This window comes from Mastigoproctus giganteus, chromosome 3 (genome assembly GCF_048544385.1).
Source record: "Mastigoproctus giganteus isolate SK-2022 chromosome 3, ASM4854438v1, whole genome shotgun sequence".
In the NCBI taxonomy this organism is placed as follows: Eukaryota; Metazoa; Arthropoda; class Arachnida; order Uropygi; family Thelyphonidae; genus Mastigoproctus; species Mastigoproctus giganteus.
In genome coordinates, this window is record NC_143577.1 from 215,622,058 (window position 1) to 215,643,675 (window position 21,618).

The following is a 21,618-nucleotide window of genomic DNA, read 5'->3' on the forward strand; positions in this document are numbered from 1 at the left end:
TGTAACACTTCTTTGAATGCATGCCTACAATAAGACCAGCCAATGGAGAGCACAGAAGCTTTGGAAAAATCCTAAGAGTGACCATATTGGAAAGTGAAAGGTTAATTCTGCTTTATCTACTCTCTCAAACTGAATATCATTGGAATACTCCTGTATTCTTCTTAAAGCCTTCTATATGACTCTCATGTATGTGCTCCCACATGTTATTAGTGGAGTCTCCCCCAGGGTTCGGTGTTCGGATCATTGTTGTTTTCTATATTTATCAATGATATTGATTAAGGTATATCAGGCTTAATGTTTGCAGATGATACAAAGATTGACAGGTTTGTTAATAACAGTAATGATGGTACACTGTTGTAACCGGATCTAGAAAAGTTGGGTTGAGAGGTGGCAACTGAAGTTTAACATTGTCAAATGCAAATTACTCAATATGGGTAGCACTAACTCCAGAGTAACGTACCAACTGTGCAGTACTACACTCAAGGTAATGGAGAATGAAAAAGACCTGGGGGTAATTGTGCAGTCAGATATCAAAAATTTCAGAGCAGTGCAGACAGGCTGCTATAGTAGCTCATGGGGTCTTGCAGTGATATACAGGAACTTTGCTAGCAGGATAAGGAGGTGATTATCCCTTTCCATAAGGCAATGGTCAGGCCACACCTTGAGTACTGCATACAGGGCTGGAGGCCTCATTTTAGGAAGAATGTAGAGCTGCTGGAACAAGTACAGATAAGGGCAACAAGACTGGTGAGGAGAACAAAGGGATGCACTTACCAAGAAAGGCTAAAGTTCTGCAAATTGTCTGGAGACTAGGCCCCTGTGAGGTGATCTGATTAAGATGTATAAGGCTTTCAATGGTTTGAGCAAGCACAATGCTGATGGAATTCTTCCTCTTGCTCAGATTACGTGCCTGTGGGGGCTTAAATTCAAATTGAGGAAAGACAGTTGTGGAACAGATGTGTGGAAATTTGCCTTTAGCCAGAGGGTGGTTGATTGCTGGAACAAACTTCCATCTGTCATTGTGGAAGTTGACATCTTAAATAAATTCAAGTCAGAACTAGACAAAAACTTTTGGAGTGAATGGATGGGAGAAATGGTTTTTTATTTATTTATTTTTTTGCTGATGCTGTATAAGCTTGCTTTCTTGCATCATATGCCACTACTAATGTTAATGCTAATAAACTATACCCTTGGGATTGATAAATTGTGCTTGTTATTTGATGATATTCTCAATACTTTTGGCTCTGGAAAAATATGTTGACCCTGCCAGCTGTCTTACTTGTTTTGCTTCTGTTCACTAATCCCTGGAACAAGTTATGTGAGTACCTGACATGGTGGCTTCACTTTGGTTGCTGCTGAACCATATTGTAATTTCTTCTATAGTTTTATTGACGATGTTTAATGGACAGTTGTTTCTGATAACTACGTTCCTGATGTATGTGAGTTTTTCCAGTAGAGCTTGGCCTTGACAGATTTTTATTATTATTATTAGCCATATGGTGCAAGGAAGCCTGAGACTTATGCTGCACCAGCCAAAAAAATTCCCAAGTTACCCTGAGAGAGAGAGAGAAGGGAATCACCAAGAAAGAGAATGATGATATCCAGCACAGGACCCTGGGCGTACCAAGCCCATACCCACCAGATGTGAGCCCCCTGGGGTTATGTTCAGGATAGAAGTTATATTTTTAATAAGTACATGCATTTCATTTGATATGTTTATTAGTTAATTGCCTTTTTAAAGGTCTTGAAAATTTCATGGCTTGTAAAATTTTCCCAATTGTCATATACAGATACTCTGTGACTCATGACCATTCGTAGTTATGACAGTTGCATATATTAAATTTAAAAAAAAAATTAAAAATTAAAAAAATTACAAAAAAAAAAAAAAATAGAATTTGAGTCCTAACAATAAGTCACACTTTCTGATGACAATGTACGACAATTATGGCATCCTGTGCTTAGTCATTAAGCCTAGCCACTCTCGGTATGACTCCGTCCCTCTCTGTTCTTCAAAGTTAGTGAACATGATATCGCTGTGTGATTTCTTTCCAATCTTTTTGTTATCTGAACCAAACTACCTTTCAATTAATATGGCTAGTAGATGTAAAATTGATTCACCATCTCCTGTCAAGAAGAGAAAAACAATAAGCTTAGAGACAAAGCTGAAAATAATAACACAACACGAAAAAGATAAATCCATAACCAAACTGGCTCATGACTTTACCTTATCTCACTCGACTATATCTACCATCATGAAGGACAAGGACAGAATTTGTGAAGCAGTAAAAGCATCAGTACCTACAAACTCAACAAAAATAACAAAAAAAAAAAACTAGGCCTATTCATGAGATGGAAAAGCTACTGTTGCATGGATAGAGGACCAAAGTCAAAAGCGTGTACCCCCTTAGCTTATTAACTATTCTGGCTAAAGCAAGAAGACTTTTCTAAACTTTAAAGTTACGTGCAGGAGAGGACTACAAGAAACATTTGTTGTGAGTCATGTTCAATAGGTTTAGAAAACGTTACAATTTGCATAGTGAGAAATTAAATGGGGAAGCAACTAGCATGGATACAGAAGCTGCTGACGCTTTTAAGGAAGGGTTTAATCGTATCGTTGAAGAGGGAGAATATTTTCCTGAGCAAATATTCAATGTGGATGAAACAAGCTTATTTTGGAAAAAAATAACCAAATGTATGTACATCTACAAAGAAGCTAAAACAATGCCAGGATTTAAGGAATTCAAAGATCGTGTCATCCTACTTTTTGGAGGAAATGTAGCAGGATATAAGCTAAAACCATTGATGATTTATCATTCTGAAAATCCAAGGGCATATCGATAACCAAACCCTGCCAGTATTTTATCGGCATAACAAAAAGGCGTGGATGACTATACCGTTGTTTGAAAATTGGTAAGCAAATTGTTTAATCAGAGAATTCAAGAATTATTGTCATGAAAAAGACATCCCATTTAAAATTCTGTTAACGTTGGATAATGCACCTGGACATCCAGTGCACCTGGATGACATTCACCCTGATGTTAAAGTAGTGTACCATTCACCAAGCACTACATCAATTATCCAGCCATTAGATCAAGGAATTATTGCTACATTTATAGCTTATTACCTTTGAATGACATTTTCTCAGGCTATTACTGCTACTCAAAGATAAGAGAATTTTGGAAGGCTTATAACATTTTGCATTGCACAATGAACATAGCTGCAGCATGGAATGAGGTTACTAATAAATGCATGAGCAGCATATGGAAGAATCTCATGGAAATTCACATCCCTAGGTTTGATAAGGATAATGCTATTACTGAGATTAGTAAAGAAGTTGTAGAACTTGGAGAGTGGCTGGAATTGGAAGTGGATGCAAATGATGTGGAGCAGCTGGTTGAAAACACAAGAATTAACTAATGATGAGCTGATTGAGCTGGAACTACAAGACGTTAAAGAAGAAGAGAGAGAAAATGTAGGAGAAACACCAGAGCCTGCAAGAAAGTTTTCAGTGAAAAAGATGGCAGAGTCATTTGCCATAATTAATAAAGGAATACAGATGTTGGAAGAAATGGATCCAAATTTTGAAAGATATTCAAATGTGTACAAAAGTATTTAAGATGCCCTTGCTTGCTACAGACAGATCTACAATGAAAAGAAAAAGCAAAGTGTGCAGTCAACATTACACACATTTTTCAAGAAGACTTCCACCATTCCTTCGGCATTATCTGCTGAAAAGTCTAGCACCTCTCTCTCTCTCTCTCTCTCTCTCTCTCAATGAATAATTTTAACATCTTTAATTGTGAAATTTTTGCTTCCCTATTTTAATTAAACTTATTTTTATTATTACTATTACTTTCTTATTAACCTTGGGAACCATACCCCTACATTACCATTGTTATTTATATTTGACTTATGACCATTTTGACTTATGACGGAAGTACCAGAACTGAACTCTTAGTAAGTCGGATTTGTATCTGTATTGTATTATAGGTATCTCTACATCCTATTTAATAGGTTGGATATGACAAAAGTAATGACAATTCAGAATTTTGACCTGATTGTCATATTAAATCATACCTATAAGTAGCATTATAACCCTAGTGATGCTCATTATTTTTTTTTTTTAATTTACCTAGACATTTTACTACTTAATATACGTAAAAACTTTGTATTGTTCGAATCTTACTGCCATTGTTATAGTTAGAGTGAGTGGTAGGGAATTCAAATTTTTTAATTGTGGTAAATACTCAAGTTTTAATCACTTCATCATCATTATAACCCATTTTAAATCCACTGCAGGATGAAGGCCTCTCCAGCAACTTTCCAGTTCCTTCTATTTTGAGCACTGGCCATCCATTTACTACCCACAAACTCATGAATTTCATCTATCCATCTCCGCCTTTGTCTTCCAGGTTTTCTTCTAGCTCCTCTTGGGTACCATTCTGTTATTTTCTTAGTCCATCTGTCATCATGTCTTCGAGCTACGTGTCCTGCCCAAGACCATTTTAGTTCTTTAGCTTTGATAAGAATGTCCTTTTTTTTTTTTTTTGATTTGGTAGTTGTTGGCGCATCGGCTTCTGTGGCCATATTGCACCTCCCAAGGTTTTTGGAGTACTTTGATCCAAGCCCGAGGCGGGAATCGAACCCGCGACCTTATGGGTTGCCGGGCAGGTACTTTACCCACTCGGCATAAGAATGTCCTTTACTTGAGAATGTGTTTCTCTTCTTATCTAACAGTCTGATTCCCAATATAATTTGTTCCATTCTTCACTGTGTAGTTCTCAGCTTCTCTTCCATTCTTTTGGTGAGTGCCCAAGTTTCACTTCCATAAGTCATGGTGGGGAGTATACATTGGTTCATTATTTTATGTTTCAGACAAACTGGGATATTGCTCTTCAATATGTGACTATATTTCCTGAATGCCATCCATCCAAAATTTATTCTTCTCTTGACTTCCAGCCATTTATCATTATTACAGCTAATAACTTGTCCCAGATAAGTATATGACTCCACCTTTTCAATTACTGCTCCTTCAATCATTATTTCCCTTTCCGTGGCATACTTGTTCATCATTACTTTTGTTTTAGCCATATTCATCTTTAATCCTAAATCCTTACTAACTGTGCATAACTGATTAAGATTTTCCTCTAATTCTTTGGGATCGTGGCTTATAACCACAATGTCATCTGCAAATCGTAAACGGTTTAGTACTCTCCGTTCACATTGACTCCTTTCTGCGACCAGTCTAATATTCTGAAAGCTTCCTCAAGGGCAGCAGTAAACAGCTTCGGAGATATTGTGTCTCCTTGTCAAACTACTTTCTCGATTTTAAATTTCCTACTGTCTTTGTCTAGTCTAATAAAGGAAGTAGCACTCTCATATATTTTCTTCAAAATCATAATATATGGGGTATCTATGCCTTGTCTTTCTAGTGCCCGAAACATTGCCTTATGCTGTATGGAGTCAAATGCCTTTTCATAGTCCACAAATGCCAGGCATAATGGTGTTTTATATTCATTTGCTTTCTCCATTAGCTGTGATATTACGTGAAGGTGATCCATAGTTGAGAATCCTGTCCTAAAGCCAGCTTGCTCTTTCGGTTGATTCTCATCAAGTATTCTTTCTAATCTGTTAGTAATGACCCTTGTGAACAACTTGTAGATGTGGGATAACAAGCTAATTAGTCTATAATTTCCAATTTCTGATTTATCTCCTTTCTTATGCAGCAAAACTACGATTGCATTATTCCACTGCTTAGGCGTCACACCTTTTCTAATGCACTTTGTGAAGAGCCTTGCCAGTTTTTGTGTTATGTCTCTTCCTCCCAATTTTAACAACTCTACAGTAACTTCATCTTCCCCCGGGGCTTTCTGATTCTTCATTTTCTTCAATGCATGTTCTACCTCATCAGGAAGAATATCGGGTATGTCGTATATGTTGCTACTTTGCAATCCATGTTCCCCACTGCTGGTATCATTCCCTCGCTCCTTGTATAATTCTCTATAGTAGTCTTCTGCTATTTGAATTATGCCTTCTCTGCTGTTTATAAGTACACCATCGCTATTCTTCAGTTTCAGTATCATTTGTCTTTCTGTATTACTGCTCATGGCTGCTGATTTAAATCCTTTGTTTTCCCTTAATGCTTGTTCTACTTTTCTTGTGTTAAATCTTCTTATGTCCTCTCTGAGTCTCTTTCTAATGGCTTTGCATAACTCAGTATACTCAATTTTCTCCCTGTCAGTGTTTTTCTTGCTCTTCATTTGTTGTCTTCGGTTCATCATGAAAAGTGTTTCTTGACTAATTTTTTCTTCTTTGGATTTCTGTTTCCCTATAGGTTTCTTGGGCTTTATCACTTTCAGAAAGTTGTAATATTCCTCGTCGATATCTTGGTCCTGAGCAGTCTGCAGAAGCTCAAACCAAACTTGTTCTTAAGTTCCAGTACATACTTCTTTTTCTCCTCCTCTGTTATCTCAAAGACTTTTGTATTATTTACTTGAGTCAGTTTTTTCCTTTCCTTTCCTACATCTATATCAAGTGTACATCTTACCATTCTGTGATCACTTCCAACATTTACCTTATTCAGGACGGTAACATCATTCACAATATATCTTCTGTTAGTGAGGATGAAATCGATTTCATTAGTTGTTAATCCACTTGGACTCTTCCATGTCCACTTTCTGTTCACCCTTTTCTTGAAAAAAGTGTTCATTACTGACAGTCCTTGAGATTCTGCAAATTCCACAAGTCTTTCACCTCTTTCATTTCTTTCACCAATTCCAAAATTTCCTATAGTTCCTCTTTCTGCGCTGTTTTGCCTTTTTCCAACCTTAGCTTTGAAGTCCCCCATAATAATAGTGTAGAGGATTTTCTGCTCATCTAGAAGACTCTCAATTTCGGTGTACATTTCTTCAACCTCTTCATCATCATGGCTTGATGTTGGTGCATAAATCATTATAATCTTTAGCTTGTACCTCTTAGAAATCTTGAGTATTAGTCTTGACAACCTTGGTGATGTACTTTTTAATTCCAAAATGTTGTTTTTAAAATCTTTATGGACCAGAAACCCAACTCCACCTTCACTCCTTTCACTGTTTCCATTGGTGTACAGCAGATTTCCACTTGATAAACTTATAAGTGATTCATTTCTTCTTCTTGTTTCAGCCAAACCGATGATATTCCAATTCACATTTTCTAATTCCTTTTCCAGCTCTAATATCCTGTCTTCACCGATGAGTGATCGTACGTTAATCACTTAGATTGGTGTTAGTTGGATAATTTTGTTATATATAATAATTAACATTTAACTTACAGGTGTAATTATTTTATTATTATTTTTTTTTGGTAGTTGTTGGCGCATCGGCTTCTGTGGCCATAATGCACCTCCCAAAGATTTTTTTTTGCAGTACTTTGATCCAAGCCCGAGGCGGGATTCGAACCCGCGACCTTTGGGTTGCCAGGCAGGCACTTTACCCACCTGGCTAGCCCGGTCGGCCCAGGTGTAATGGTACAGCCTAATACATGTAACGCAAACTTGGTAGTGTGGCAGTATTATTGCTGCATAACTGGTGTATCAATAAGAACATTCGAATTTTAATTATATATTAATTAATAACATAAACTTCATATCACAACTGGTCCATGTTATTACTGCATTAGATATATTTGTTTAGAGACCTATTTTTAATTGTACTGAATTTGAACAAGAAAATCAAACATCAGACCAGAGAAGCAAAGTAAATGGCTCAACCAGTGGGAGAGCTGAAGAAGGGCATGTGTCCTCCGAATCAAGGCCTTACGAGATGTACGGCTTGTTTGATTTTTGCAGAGATATCAGAATGGGACATGATAATGTCAAGGGGAATGTCTGTATGTGTGCTTGATTTTAAAGTGTCAGGATATTAGGTGGCTACTAAGCATTGTTATGGGCCTTTGTGGCAGCTTGAAGAACATGGTGAATGCCCTCAAAGTATTTAAATTGGGGGCACATCAAGCTCTCATCTGCCCACATTAATGCCAGAGCCTCCACTTGATCATCAGGCAACACAGCAGAAACTCTCAAGGTAGAATGTGCTGGTCCCACAGGAACTAGTTGTTGTAAGCGACTCTAATGTCAGGGAAACAGGAAATATATTGTGCAAAAAAGATGGGTGGAATAGGACCAGGGTATGTCTGCCAGGGGCAAAAGTTGATGATGCAGATATCAACTTTTAAGAGCACAAATGATGATACTTTTGTACACATTGGCACTAATGACATCAAGAGTAGGAGTTCTGCAGACTAACTTAAGAAGTACAGGGCAATGTTGAAAAAAAAGTTGCAAGTTAGGGTTAAATTTGAAAGTGTCTGCAATTCTCCCAAGACATGATAGGAGGGAGTACATGATGACAGCCTTGTCAATCAATTTGGCCCTGGACAGATTGTGTAAGGATCATAAGGTAAAATTTTTCTCATTGTGGTCTGTGCTTATTAACAGGACAGACTGCTTCTACGGGGATGGGATACACTTAAATAGAAAGGGTGCAAGGATATTTGCAGATGCTATTGAGGCAGTGTTAGGTGGATAGGAAAACTGCTAGCATGGAGGATACACAAACACATACATTAAAAATATCCACAGGAAGAGGTGAAAGAGATTCTGCACTGCTTCTATTGGAATAAGCAGCAGCCTTGAAAGCAATGTGCTGGGTATTTCAAGAACTGCTGGGAGTCATCATGAAACAAGTAATGAATACATGGGCTGTGTTAGGGTAACTAAGAGTAAGAACAGGTGCAAGTATATTTGCATGTACACCAATGCTAGGAGTATAGTAAATAAATTTGATGAATTTGAAGTGCTGTTCAAGACATCAAATGCAGACACGTGAGATTTCAAAGACCTGATGTGACCCAAATATAAGGGATGCAGAATTTGAATATGGGGGAGTACAATGTATATAAAAATGGCAGATAGGATAGATGAGCTGGGGGGATTAATCTTTTAGTTAAGAAGCACATAAAATCTAAGGCAATGTATCCAGTGCAATGTTGAGTGAGTTTGGTGTGACATATGCACTAGGAAAACAAAAATGAGAGGAGTGTGTTATAGGCCTAATGACTCTGAGGAGTAAAGAGAAATAAGAGTGGGCCAGTAGATCAGAATGCTTCCCATTTAGAATTTGCTGATTGTAATGTCATCAGTTGGTCCCACTGTGAATGACTGTTTTCTATAGCAGCACGTTAGAGAGGCAAGAAGAGGGAGTAATACTATTGATGTGATTATCAGCAGTGATCACAGTGTATTGATTTGGGATTTATTTAAAGATGTAAATACTATTAAGGGTAAAGGGAGGAGTTTTTGCTTTTGTAAAGGTGACTACAGTGGTCTCAGACAATTTTTAAATTCTATACAGTGGGACCAACTGATGACATTACAATCAGCAAATTCTAAATGGGAAGCATTCAAGGAATTAATCAGAAGCTACTAGGTTTTTCATACCAACTAAGAAATACTCTTCAATGTGTACACCTAGATGGATGTCAGATGATCTGATGAAACTTGTTGGCAGAGAAGAAAAGTGCACAAGATGCATATAAATTATTGGGCGACATAGAAGCCTATGGCAGACAAACTACTCTGCAATCAAGTCACAAAGGAGGTCAGGCAAGCGAAGGCAGATTACTGCCATACAGATTGGAGCAGTGTGGTATTAAGGACAAGTTGCTGCTATAGACAAGGGGATGGTTGAGTGGAGAAGACAGAGAGTGATAATCAATGGACATTTTTCTTCGCGGACTAATGTTATTAGTGGAGTCTCCAAGAGTTTGGTAACAGGCGAATTGTTGTTTTCTATATTTATCAGTAATATTGATGAAAGCATATCAGGCTTAATGTCCAAGTTTGCTGATGATACAAAGGTTGGCCAGATGTGTAATAACAGAATTCTACTGCAACAGGATCTAGAAAACTTAGGCACATGGGCTGAAAAATGGCAATTGAAGTTTAACATTGATAAATGCAAAGTAATAAATATGGATAGCAGTAACCCCCCATAGTAACATACCAACTGTGTAGTACTATACTCAAGGTAGAGGAAAAGGAAAGAGACCAGGGGATAACTACTCTATCAGATATGAAGTTCTCTAAGCAATGTAGACAGGCTGGCAGGACAGTACATGGGATTTTGTCAATGATATAAAGGAAGTTGGCTAGAAGGGATAAGGAGGTGATTATCCCATTGTATAGGGCAATGGTCAGGCCACATCTTGAGTACTGCATATAGGACTGGTGGCCTCATTTTAGGAGGTAAGTAGAGCTGCTGGAATTAGTACAGAGAAGTGCAATGAGACTGGGGAGCAAAAGAAAGGTGTGCTCTTAGTTCTGCAAATTGCAGCATCTGAAGACTAGGCACTTGTAATTTAGACTTTGAATGAATTGAGCAAGCTCAATGCTGAATAGGATTCTTACTCTTGCTCAGCCCACACACGAGGGGATTCAAATTCAAATTGATGAAGAACATTTGCAGTATGGATGTGTGGAAGTTTGTCTTCAGCCAATGGGTTGATTATTGGAACAAACTTCCATTTGTTGTTGTGGAAGTTGATACACTTGTATTCAAAGAAAGTGCATCACCCCTTAAAATTGTAATTGTCATCAAAATAAAGTCAGTATATGGTAATATTTCTTACAGATTGCATCAGATAAGATTGACATGTGTAGATAATGACGTAATATTGCATCAGCTGTTACTTTCAGCTATATAAGCACGCTCTGCAAGAGTTGCAGTCATTCCTCGCGTAAGGATGCCGAGTTAAGTGCAGTTGACGCCACAAAGGAAGAGTGCTATTGTTGCTTTATGTGAGGAAGGATGTTCTTCCCATTATACTGCTTATAGAGTGTCTTGTAATCAGTCAACAGTGAGCATATTTCTTTCCAAACTCAGGAATACTGGTTTGGCTGATAGGAAAAAAGGATCCGGACGCAAACGAGTCTCTACACCAAAACAAGACCGCGTTTTGAAGCGCTTATGCCTTAAAAACTGTAAAGCTTCATCTGAGTTGAAAAGAGAATGGGAAGAACATACAGGAGTGGTATCAAGTGCAGTAACAATAAGAAGACACCTCTTCAAAAATGGACTTGTAGCTTGTCATCCTAAGAAGAAGCCCCTCCTCACAAAAAAAATGAAAATGGCCAGATTACTTTGGTATAAGGAGCATGTCAAATGGACCCCTGAGCAGTAGAAGTCAGTTATTTTCTCGGATGAGATGAAATTCAACCTGCATGGCTCTGATGGGAGACAAATGATTTGCTATAGATGTGGTGAAGAATACCATCCAGACTGTAGTGTCTACAGTGAAATTCCCTACCAGCCAAATGATATGGGGGTGCATTTCATATCATGGAGTAGGTCAGCTGCAGTTTAGGTGCCTCCATAGCTAGGTGGGCAGGAGCAGCAGTGCATTGCACACGCTTCATGATTAGACCGGGGTTCGAGCCCGTGACCACCAAATACAGAGGATGCAGAAATGTCAGGAATGACCACTGCATATCCCTGGAGCAATATGGCCTTAGTTGCTAATGCTACTAAAAGCCAAATAACAACAACAACCTGCAGTTTATAAAAGGTTCTGTAAATGACAATGGATACCTGGCTATATTGGAAGGCAAATTGCTACCAACCATTAGAGACCATTTCAACCTGCCAAGTAACTGCATCTTTCAGGACGACTCTGCTCCTTGTCATCGGGCAAAAAGTGTAAGTAGGCACTTCTGTAGTTATTTTAGCTTCATTTCTGCATTAGAGGTTTGACTGTAATGTGTTTACATTTGTTACAGGTGAAAAAATGGTTGGAAGACTGGTTCATTACAGCTCTTAGCTGGCCAGGAAACAGCTCAGACCCAAATCCTATAGAGAACTGTTGGCATTGTGTGGAATGTGCAGTTGCCAGAAAGAAACCAAAGACCCTGTGAAATTCAGGAAGCCATAATTAATTAATTCATAATTAATTCATAGTTTGGAACCATGAACTATCAGTTGATTATCTTGAGAAACCAAAAATTGATCTTGTCAATGCCTCGACGGTGTTCTGCTGTGATCAGGGCTAGAGGTGGTTCAATTAAATATTAGTTTTCACCTGGTGAACGTTTCATTTTGTTTTCCATTTAAAATGATAAACTGAAGCAAATTGAGGGCTTCTGATAACATTTCTGCCATAATTGTTGTGTTTACCAAAACTGTTGTATAAAGCAGGCATGTCAAACATGCGCCCTTTGCAAGCACACCTGCGGCCCGCACAAAGGACACTGTAGCAATTTGCAAAATCTGTTAATTGAAGTAATTTAGAATTTTGAATATCGCGCGCGGCTGCCTTACGACAACAATTCTAGTATTCTTGCCAATTTATTGGTGTAGGTACCCGGTCCTGATCCGAATTCCACGGCCCACAAGTGGAAAAGGTTCCTCTCTCATTAAGGTAAACCGCTCGGCCTGAGTGAGAGTGGAACCAACAAGCATGAGGTAAAAACCCGTTTATCTCGCTCGTAATAATACATAAGCTGCCTAAATTTCGTTTCAGTTTTTTAACCGGTGATTTTATTTTTAATTTAATTTTATTATTTTTCAGATTGCACATCATCTTTAAAAATGGCTAGTGCTTCTCCAGCTAAGAGAAAAAGGAAACTGAACGAAGAAGGGTGAGTGTTTCAAGAAAAATGGGAATTACAGTATTTTTGCGCAACGGTGAATGGAAAGATACATTGTTTAATTTGCAACAAAAGCATTGCCATGCCAAAAGAGTACAACTTGAATACCCGGTCCTGATCCGAATTCCACGGCCCACAAGTGGAAAAGGTTCCTCTCTCATTAAGGTAAACCGCTCGGCCTGAGTGAGAGTGGAACCAACAAGCATGAGGTAAAAACCCGTTTATCTCGCTCGTAATAATACATAAGCTGCCTAAATTTCGTTTCAGTTTTTTAACTGGTGATATTTTTAATTTAATTTTATTATTTTTCAGATTGCACATCATCTTTAAAAATGGCTAGTGCTTCTCCAGCTAAGAGAAAAAGGAAACTGAACGAAGAAGGGTGAGTGTTTCAAGAAAAATGGGAATTACAGTATTTTTGCACAACGGTGAATGGAAAGATACATTGTTTAATTTGCAACAAAAGCATTGCCATGCCAAAAGAGTACAACTTGAAAAGACATTATGAAACGAACCATCAATCTTACGATAAATATGAAGGCTCAATGCGTGTCTCAAGACTCAAGGAATTGAAGACTAACGTGAGATAGCAACAGACTTGTTTTACGAAAATTGAGAAAGGGAATGTTGCTTCCGTTACCGCAAGCTATGAACTCAGCCGAATGATCGCCATGAGTGGGAAATCTTACAGTGAAGGAGATTTCGTAAAGCAATGCCTTGTAAAAACGGCTCAAATCGTGTGTCCAGAGAAAGCACACTTATTCAAAGATATTTCATTAACCAGGAACACTGTTGCTGAACGGATTGATGAAATGTCAAGTGATTTGAAACAGCAGTTGAAGGCCACATCATCAAGATTTGAACATTTTTCTATTGCTATTGATGAGACCGTTGACATCACTGGAATAGCACAGCTTGCGGTTTTCATCATGGCTTGTGACAGTGAATTTAATATTTATGAAAAACTGATCCCCATGCATGACACTACAACAGGCCAGACATCTATGAGAAAGTCAAGCAGGTTCTGCATGCCTATGATTTGGATTTGAGTAAACTTGCATGCTTATCTACCGACGGTTCTGCGAATATGGTTGGCAGACATAATGGTGTTGCTGCCATGTTACGAACAAAAATAGAAAGCTCGCATCCAGATTCATCATTTGCACTGCATTATTCATCAGCAAAATTTGTGTTCAAAGATTTCAAAATTGGATCATGTGCTTAGTTTGGTCACAAAGACAGTGAACTATATCAGAGGCCGTGCTCTCAATCACCATCAATTCAGCCAGTTGTTGGAAGATATGGATAATCAGTTTACCGATGTTCCATTCTATACAGAAGTCCGCTGGTTGTCATGTCACAAAGTGCTGAAAAGATTTTATTTGTTGAGACAAGAAATAATTGTTTTTGGAGATGAAAGGTGAAAACACGGATGAAATAAAAGATGAAAGTTGGCTCCGGGATCTGGCTTTTGCTGTGGACATTACTGCACAATTAACTGATCTTAATTTGAAATTACAAGGTAAAAACAAACTCATCACTCAGTTGTATGATGACATCAAGTGCTTCATTACAAAACTAAGCTTATGGAAGTCACAGTTGTCAAATGAAAATTTAGTTCATTTTCCTAAGTGCAAAGAGCTGAAAAACACTGCCAATACTGAGTCAGTACTTAGATTTGCTAAGTATGACAGCCACCTGGAATTGTTGTCAAAAGAATTTCAGGAAAGATTTCACAATTTCTCATCTTTTGAGCACCACTTTACATTATTCTCAGCACCATTCACCTTTGATGTCAAGGCAGAAGAAAGACTGCAGATGGAACTATTAGAAATGCAGTCAGATTCTACACTCAGAGCAAAGTATCTTGAAGTGGGGATACCTCGTTTCTTTTCATACATTCCTGAAAAGTTTAAAAACTTCAGAAAGTTTACCACAAGGATTATGCCTTAACTATTAATAAATATCTTTTGTTTACATTTCTATTTGTGATACTAGTCATTAATGTAACATACCATCGCAAAAAAAGGGTTAGAAATGTGAAATTCCTAGGTGATGCACTTTCTTTGAACACCAGTGTAGTTTAAATAAATTCAATGAATAACTAGACAAACTATTGGAGGGAATGAATAGGTGAAATGGGATGTGCCATATAAGCCTGCTTATATAAGTAAAGAAGTCTGCTGCTTTTCTTGGCTTTCTTTTCCAGGGATTTCTTGTAATCTGTCTTGGCTTGCCCAACCTCCTTTGTGACTTGATTGCAGACTAGTTTATATCTACCATAGGCTTCTGTAGTACCTGATATATGCATCCCATGTATTTTTTCTTTTCCTTCAAGTATTTCAATGGTTAATCTGACATCCATTTAGGTATAAGCTTTGAACTGCATTTCTTAGTTGGTATGAAAAGCCTGGTAACTTCTATGATTATTTCCATGAATGCTTCCCACTTAGAATTTGTTGTTGGTAACATCATTAGTTGATTCCACTGTACAGAATTTAAATTTGTGCAAGAGCACTGTAGTCACTTTTACGAAAGCAAAAACTCTTTCCTTTACCCTTGACAGTAGTTACAGTAGTTTAAGTAAATCCAACATCAATACACTATGAACACTGCCACCTAGTGGTTCCTTTATCTGCAGATTTGTGATGCATGAAGAATCACTGCTGCTCTCTCTTGTGCACTGCTAACATGATGCTGTAGAAAACAGTCATCCAATAAATCCACAAAAGTCTTGCTAGTGTGTGAGTGACCAACCCACAAGTTCCAGTCAATATCTGGAAAGTTAAAATAAGATACAATAAAATGGAAAAAACTCAAAGTGAAAAGGGAAGAACATTAACCTTCCATCACTCATGTCCTAAATGGAACAAATGCATGTATGGTATCTGTGAGGCAACCTTTTTTGTTTTAATTATAAAATACTAATTTAAAGTTTTTCACTAAAATTGAAAATGGTGTTCCATTAATTATGATTTTCTAAACTTAATTACAAAATATCAAAAATAAATGAGAGAAACCAATAATAGTTTTCATATTTCTTATAATTTTCACGGTCATTCATCTTCTGAATTGAAACAGACACTCACTTGGTATTTGGTAGATACCACACGAATGGCTGTTTTTGCCAGCTTATTGCGTTTAGTCAGCAAAACCAAACATTCTGCAGAAAGCTTAGACAGGCTCTCACTGGCATTCCATTCTCACATGGCACAGATGCTATGTGAGAATGGAAGATGTGTACAAGAACGAAAGTGGCAACTGTTATTTAAAAAAGTAGTGTCTGTCAAATTTTACTGTATGGTGGTAATAACATTTTCCTTTTCGATGGAATTGCTGCAGCCACAAAAAAAAGTATTTCAAATTTGGGCTTAAAAATTCTACCAATGGATTGTACTTGTATTTAGAACTGTTTCCACTCTCACAAGTAGCTTGCAACTTTTGAGTAAAATTTCTACATTATGGTATGATATATCTAAAGGATACCAACATAAAATTAAACTTAAAATGCTGATGGAGCTGATATTCAATTCACAAAAGTTTTGATGGCTCCCGTGAGCACAGTTTTGGCAAAATGCACATGATAAGTGATAGCTAAATCATTCTGGATTTCTATTAACTGCAGGCTCTGGTATACTGGAAGAAACTACATGGATACGAGGACTCATATGCAAAGATCAAGATGAGGGACTCACACCTCAGATAAATGGTCACGTCTTTGCTCTTAGTGGATCACTTTCAATTATTGTTATACTCCACCATCTTTTTACTGGAGGTTCTCATCAACACAATACTTACACATCAAGGTAGAGTTTCGGTTTTCCTATCAACTTTTGCCTCTTCTATTCAGGGATATCCGGAAATATATCATTCTGCTATATTTAATCATTGAACCTGCTCAAAAATTAAGGGCCTTATACACCTCAATCAGATCACCTCACAGGCGCCTAGTCTTCAGATGATACAATTTGCAGAACTTAAGCCTTTCTTTGTAAGATCATCCCTTTGTTCCATTCGCCAATCTTGCTGCTCTTCTCTGTACTCATTCCAGCAGCTCTATATCCTTCCTAAAATGATGCCCAGACCTGTATGCAGTACTCAAGGTGTGGCCTGACAATTGCCGTATACAAGGGGACAATCCCTCCCCTTATCCATGCTAGCAAAATTCCTATATATCACTGACAAGACCCCATGAGGTACTCTTGCAGCCTGTCTGCGCTGCTCAGAAAACTTCATATCTGACTACACAATTATCCCTCATGTCTTTTTCATTCTCCACTACCTGAGTGTAGCACCGCACAGTTGGTACATTACCCCGGAGTTACTGCTACTCATATGCAGTACTTTGCTTTTGGCAATGTTAAACTTCAGTTGCCACCTCAGCCCAACTTTTCTAGATCCTGTTTCAACAGTGTACCATCATTACTTCATTGATAACCGTGTCAATTTTTGTATCATCTGCAAACTTGGACATTAAGCCTGATATACCTTCATCAATATCATTGATAAATACAGAAAACAACGATGGGCCTAACATCGAACCCTGGGGGACTCCACTAATATCATTAGTCCACAAAGAGCAGTGTCAACTGATTACCACTCTCTGTCTTCTGCCACTCAACCATCTCTTGTCTAAACAAGTATCCAAGAGATGTTCAGAAGAAACACTTCCAATTGAAGACATAACAATAGAGGGTTTTATTATCAAACAATGAAAGTTAAGTTTTCAATTGGAAGTTTTTCTTCTGAACACTGCTTGTGTAGATTCCATAAATTTATTCACCCCTCGGTACAAAGTTACTAACTAAGACCTGTTGTCTGGTTATGAAACAAAATAGTTCTGAAACTGGCCACCACGGTGCCTTCAAATTTTTCATGAATAACAGATTCACATGTGGTGTGATGTTAATCAATTAAAAACAACTACTTTAGATAGACTCACAAATAACACAGTCATTTCTAAAGTGCCTAAGCCAAGATCTGTCACTGTCACAGGAGGGCCAACATGGTCTGCTGAAAAATAGACAGAAATACAGAATGCAGTGGCATTATAAGGTTTGTTCTGTTTGGCCATTGTACCTGAGGCAGCTATTCAAAAATGTGCCCTCCTTTCCAACCAACTACACACACTGCCAATGTTCAGAAATGTGCCCTTCTCTCCAACTAACTACACATCTGCCAATGTGTAGATGTGTAGTTATGAGGGCACATACATGTGCCCTCCTGCCCAGCTAACTACATAACTGCACAAATGTTTAAAAATCAGAAAATGAAAGATTTTAATCTGGCAGTGGGTCACCAGGAAAGTGCCCAACTTTTTTTTTAATTTGTGGAAAATGTTTTGGTCTTTTTTTTTTTTTTATTTCCTCTTGACCAATGCCAATATCTCATCTTTTCTTAATGGATTACAATACTTATTGTATATACTTTATAAATTTCAAGAAAAAAATAAACTAAAAGTTTTAAAACATGCTGTTTCAAATTAAAAAAAATAATAATTTTGCAGAAAATTACAAAAAAAAAAAAATTTAGCCAATACATTAGCAAAAAAAAAAAAAAAAACCCTTCCAATATCACCATCCTCCCAAATAGTTTGTCTAGTTCTTCCTTGAATTTATTCAGATTACTCATTTTTTTTTACCACAACACCAGATAGTAATTTCTTCCAGCAATCAACTACCTGCTGGCCGAGGGCCAACTTCCATATATCTATCCATCTTTCCTCAATTTGAATTTATGCCTTTTCATGTGTATAGCCTGAGCAAGAGGAAGAATGACACCAGCATTGAGCTTGCTCAATTCATTTTCAAGCCTTCAACACTTCAATCAGATCACCTTGCAGGTATCTAAGTCTCCAGATACTGCAATTTTCAGAAATGAAGCTTTTCTTGGTAAGAGCACCTTTATGTTCCCCCTCACCGGTCTCATTGCCCTTCTCTTCTTCCTTTTCCAGCAGATCACATCCTTCCTAAAATGAGACCCCCAGCAAAATTCTTGTATATCATTAACAAAACCCCATGAGCTGTCCTGGCAGCTCTACTCAGAGAGCTTTGTGTGACTGCACAATTACCCTGTAGTATTTTTCTTTTTCCACTATTCTAATATGCCATTAGTCTCTTAGATTCTTCCATTTTTCTGGTTTAAAGACCGTTAAGCATGCAAAATTTCAAACATGCACACAAATGTATATCTTAGATTATAAATACTATTAAAAAAATGGAAAAAAACCCATATTTTTTACTGTTAGTCACTTCTGATTCAGGTTTATTTCAAATTTGGCATGCTTTGCAGTGCAAGAATTTTGAAATTAGAAATGTTGCTCCCCAAAGAATAGCATCCATTTTGAAAGAATATTGAGTTTTGTGTTATCGTCCTTAGTATACGAAAACAATAATTATCTTTCAAAAACAGCTCTGGTAAGAACTGTAGATATTTATTGAATTAGTCGGAAAAGAAAAACAAGTAACCTTGACAGGAAAAGTCATAGGATTTGTATCAACAATAGAAGCAAAACTGAAGGACGAGTATCCAGACACACAAAAATTGGAATTGTTCCACTACATTATTCATCAGTAGGTTCAGTGTTTGAATGTGGAATTTACTATGTGCTTAAGACTGTGGCCAAAACTGTAAACTTCATCCGGTCCATAGGACTGAATCACTGCCAGTTTGCTCTCCTTAAGGACTTGGAAAGTGAATCTGAAGGGCTGCTGTACTACACCGAGGTTTGTTGGTTGTCTTACCACAACATACTAAAGAGGTTTTTTTTTTACTTTTGGAAGAAATAATACTGTTCCTGGAAATGAAAAGTCAAGATGTATCACTTCTGAAGGATTAGTCTTAGGTACAAGATCTGGCCATCTAAATGATCTAAACATAAAACTACAAGGGAAAGATCAGCTGATAACAGACAAGCATGATACACTGGCTAGTTTTCAAAAAAAAGTTGATTGTGTGGCAAAATCAATTAAAAGAGGATACTCTGACTTACTTTTCTATGTGTGAACAGTTGAAAAATTAGAGTCAAAGTTATACCGTTTCAAAATATTGTGACAGAATAGAAAAGATTAAAGATGAATTTGATATGCATTTTAAAGATTTCAAGGAGCACTAAGAAAATTTTTCTCTTTTCATGGGTCCTTTTTCTTTTAATGTCGAGAGAGCTCCCATTTCCATACAAATGGAACTAATTGATCTGCAGGATGACTCAATTTTAAAAGAGAAATACTGAGAAGTTTGGATCCCAAAAATCTACTCGTATTTAGGGCAAAAATACCTAGAGATAAGAAAGTTTGCTACACAAATTCTATGTTACTTTGGGAGTACATATTTATGTGAACTTCAGTTTTTGCACATGAAAGCTAACAAAACAGCCCACAGATCAAGGTTAACTGATGCCTAATCTTTCTTCCATAATGAAGGTTGTGTCTTCTCAATCTTTGACTTCAAATCTCAAGAAGCTGGTTGCAAGCAAGCGGAGTCAAGTGTCTGGCAAAAAGGCCTAGATTACATAATTTAACATATATTCGCTCATTGAAATTATCTGGAATAAACTTGCTTTTCATTAATCGTTCTGTTGTTTATTCAGACTTTTATTTCCTTTCAATTAGTTATTAGTGCATTCTCAGCTGAGAGTATCAATCAGCAACCAGCAACAACTGGGCAATTAAAAAGCGTCTTTAGGCTTAGCAATGGCAAGGTTTGTAGATCGTGTGCGGCCCACACGAGGTACACTCATATGGGAAATGGCCCACAGCCCAAATGAGTTTTACACCCCTGCACTAGAGAAATAATTTGGTTTCAAAAAATGGAAAGGTCTGCAGAGGATGCTATTTTTCATGTAATTAATATTGTTCAAGAATCTTAAAGGTATTCTAAAGGCTGAGATTGCTTATCGTTTTTAGAGAGAATATGACACATTATGGTGGGGAAGTTATTAATCACATTATCTTGAGAAAGGTAAGGTTGACCAGCTGATTTGTATTTGGTGCCTAAGTAATATTGCTTCAGTAATTATACTGCTCTAATTTACACTAAATTTTCAGAATTCCATTGTGATATTGAAAAAGGTTGCCTACAAACTGGGACCTACAATTCAGAATGCTGTAATAGATGAAATATTTCAACACGATTACGCGGGCATTGACTCTATTGCATGCGCTGATTTGGTCTTCTGGGCATTGAGGCTGTGTAAATTACTGCAGGTAAACTTCTTGTAGATTTACTGATAATTATCAGGACCATTTGGTTTGTGTGATAAAGAGAAATCTCTGCACAGAGATATCAGGATCCAGATTATGCCCAGATTCAGATATTCACTATGATACCTCATAAATGACGGTCGAAAAGAAGAGAATTAACAAGGAACTTTGTCACAAGAAGATCTTGTCTTAAAAAACAAATTCAAGCTACTCAAGGGCAAGCTCAGCCAAAATAGATCCCCAATTGTAAAATGTGGAGGTATCTTTGTTGCACATGCAGAAGGAAAAAACCTGGAAGAGTGATTATTTTTAACTATCTTAAAGAATAGATATTTCATGTGCATGAAGCTCGGGAGAATTATCAGAATTGAAAGGGGTATTAAAAGAAGATCTTTGAATTTACTTTATGAATGTCTTTTGGTTCCATTATTACACATGTTTTGAGTGTGTGGAATCAGAGGTGGTCAACTCTATCATTAGGAAAACTGTGTTGTCAGCTCAATGTTTTGATCTTCTGGGTATTGCCACATCCATTGAGGCTGTGTAAATCAATGCAGGTAAACTTCCTGCAGATTTATTGATAACCAGGACCATCTAGTTTGTGTGAAAGAGAAGAAATCTCTGCACAGAAATATCATGATCCAGATCATGCTCAGATTCAGATATTCACTATGATAAATGATGGTCGAAACGAAGAGAATTAACAAGGAATTTTGTCATATTTGGAAATCCTGTTGG

General features: G+C 37.3%; 3 protein-coding genes across 5 annotated transcripts in view; 2 read left to right on the forward strand and 1 right to left on the reverse strand.

Annotated features, from left to right (window-relative positions):
- The window catches only part of Pp4-19C (protein phosphatase 19C), a 135,382-nt gene that overhangs the window by 94,881 nt on the left and 18,883 nt on the right, over positions 1-21,618 (reverse strand). The window lies entirely within an intron of this gene.
- On the forward strand, positions 13,351-13,728 carry LOC150088701 (general transcription factor II-I repeat domain-containing protein 2-like). The gene has a single exon (XM_090370286.1). The coding sequence runs from the start codon at positions 13,351-13,353 to the stop codon at positions 13,726-13,728; it is 378 nt and encodes a 125-aa protein (XP_090226412.1).
- Positions 14,093-14,632, forward strand: LOC150088702 (general transcription factor II-I repeat domain-containing protein 2-like). The gene has a single exon (XM_090370287.1). It carries the CDS (start codon positions 14,093-14,095, stop codon positions 14,630-14,632), a length of 540 nt encoding a protein of 179 aa, XP_090226413.1.

Excerpts from the sequence above, each read along its gene's own strand:
- LOC150088701 (XM_090370286.1), top strand. The coding sequence starts at position 13,351 with ATGAGTGGGAAATCTTACAGTGAAGGAGATTTCGTAAAGCAATGCCTT.
- LOC150088702 (XM_090370287.1), top strand. The coding sequence starts at position 14,093 with ATGAAAGGTGAAAACACGGATGAAATAAAAGATGAAAGTTGGCTCCGG.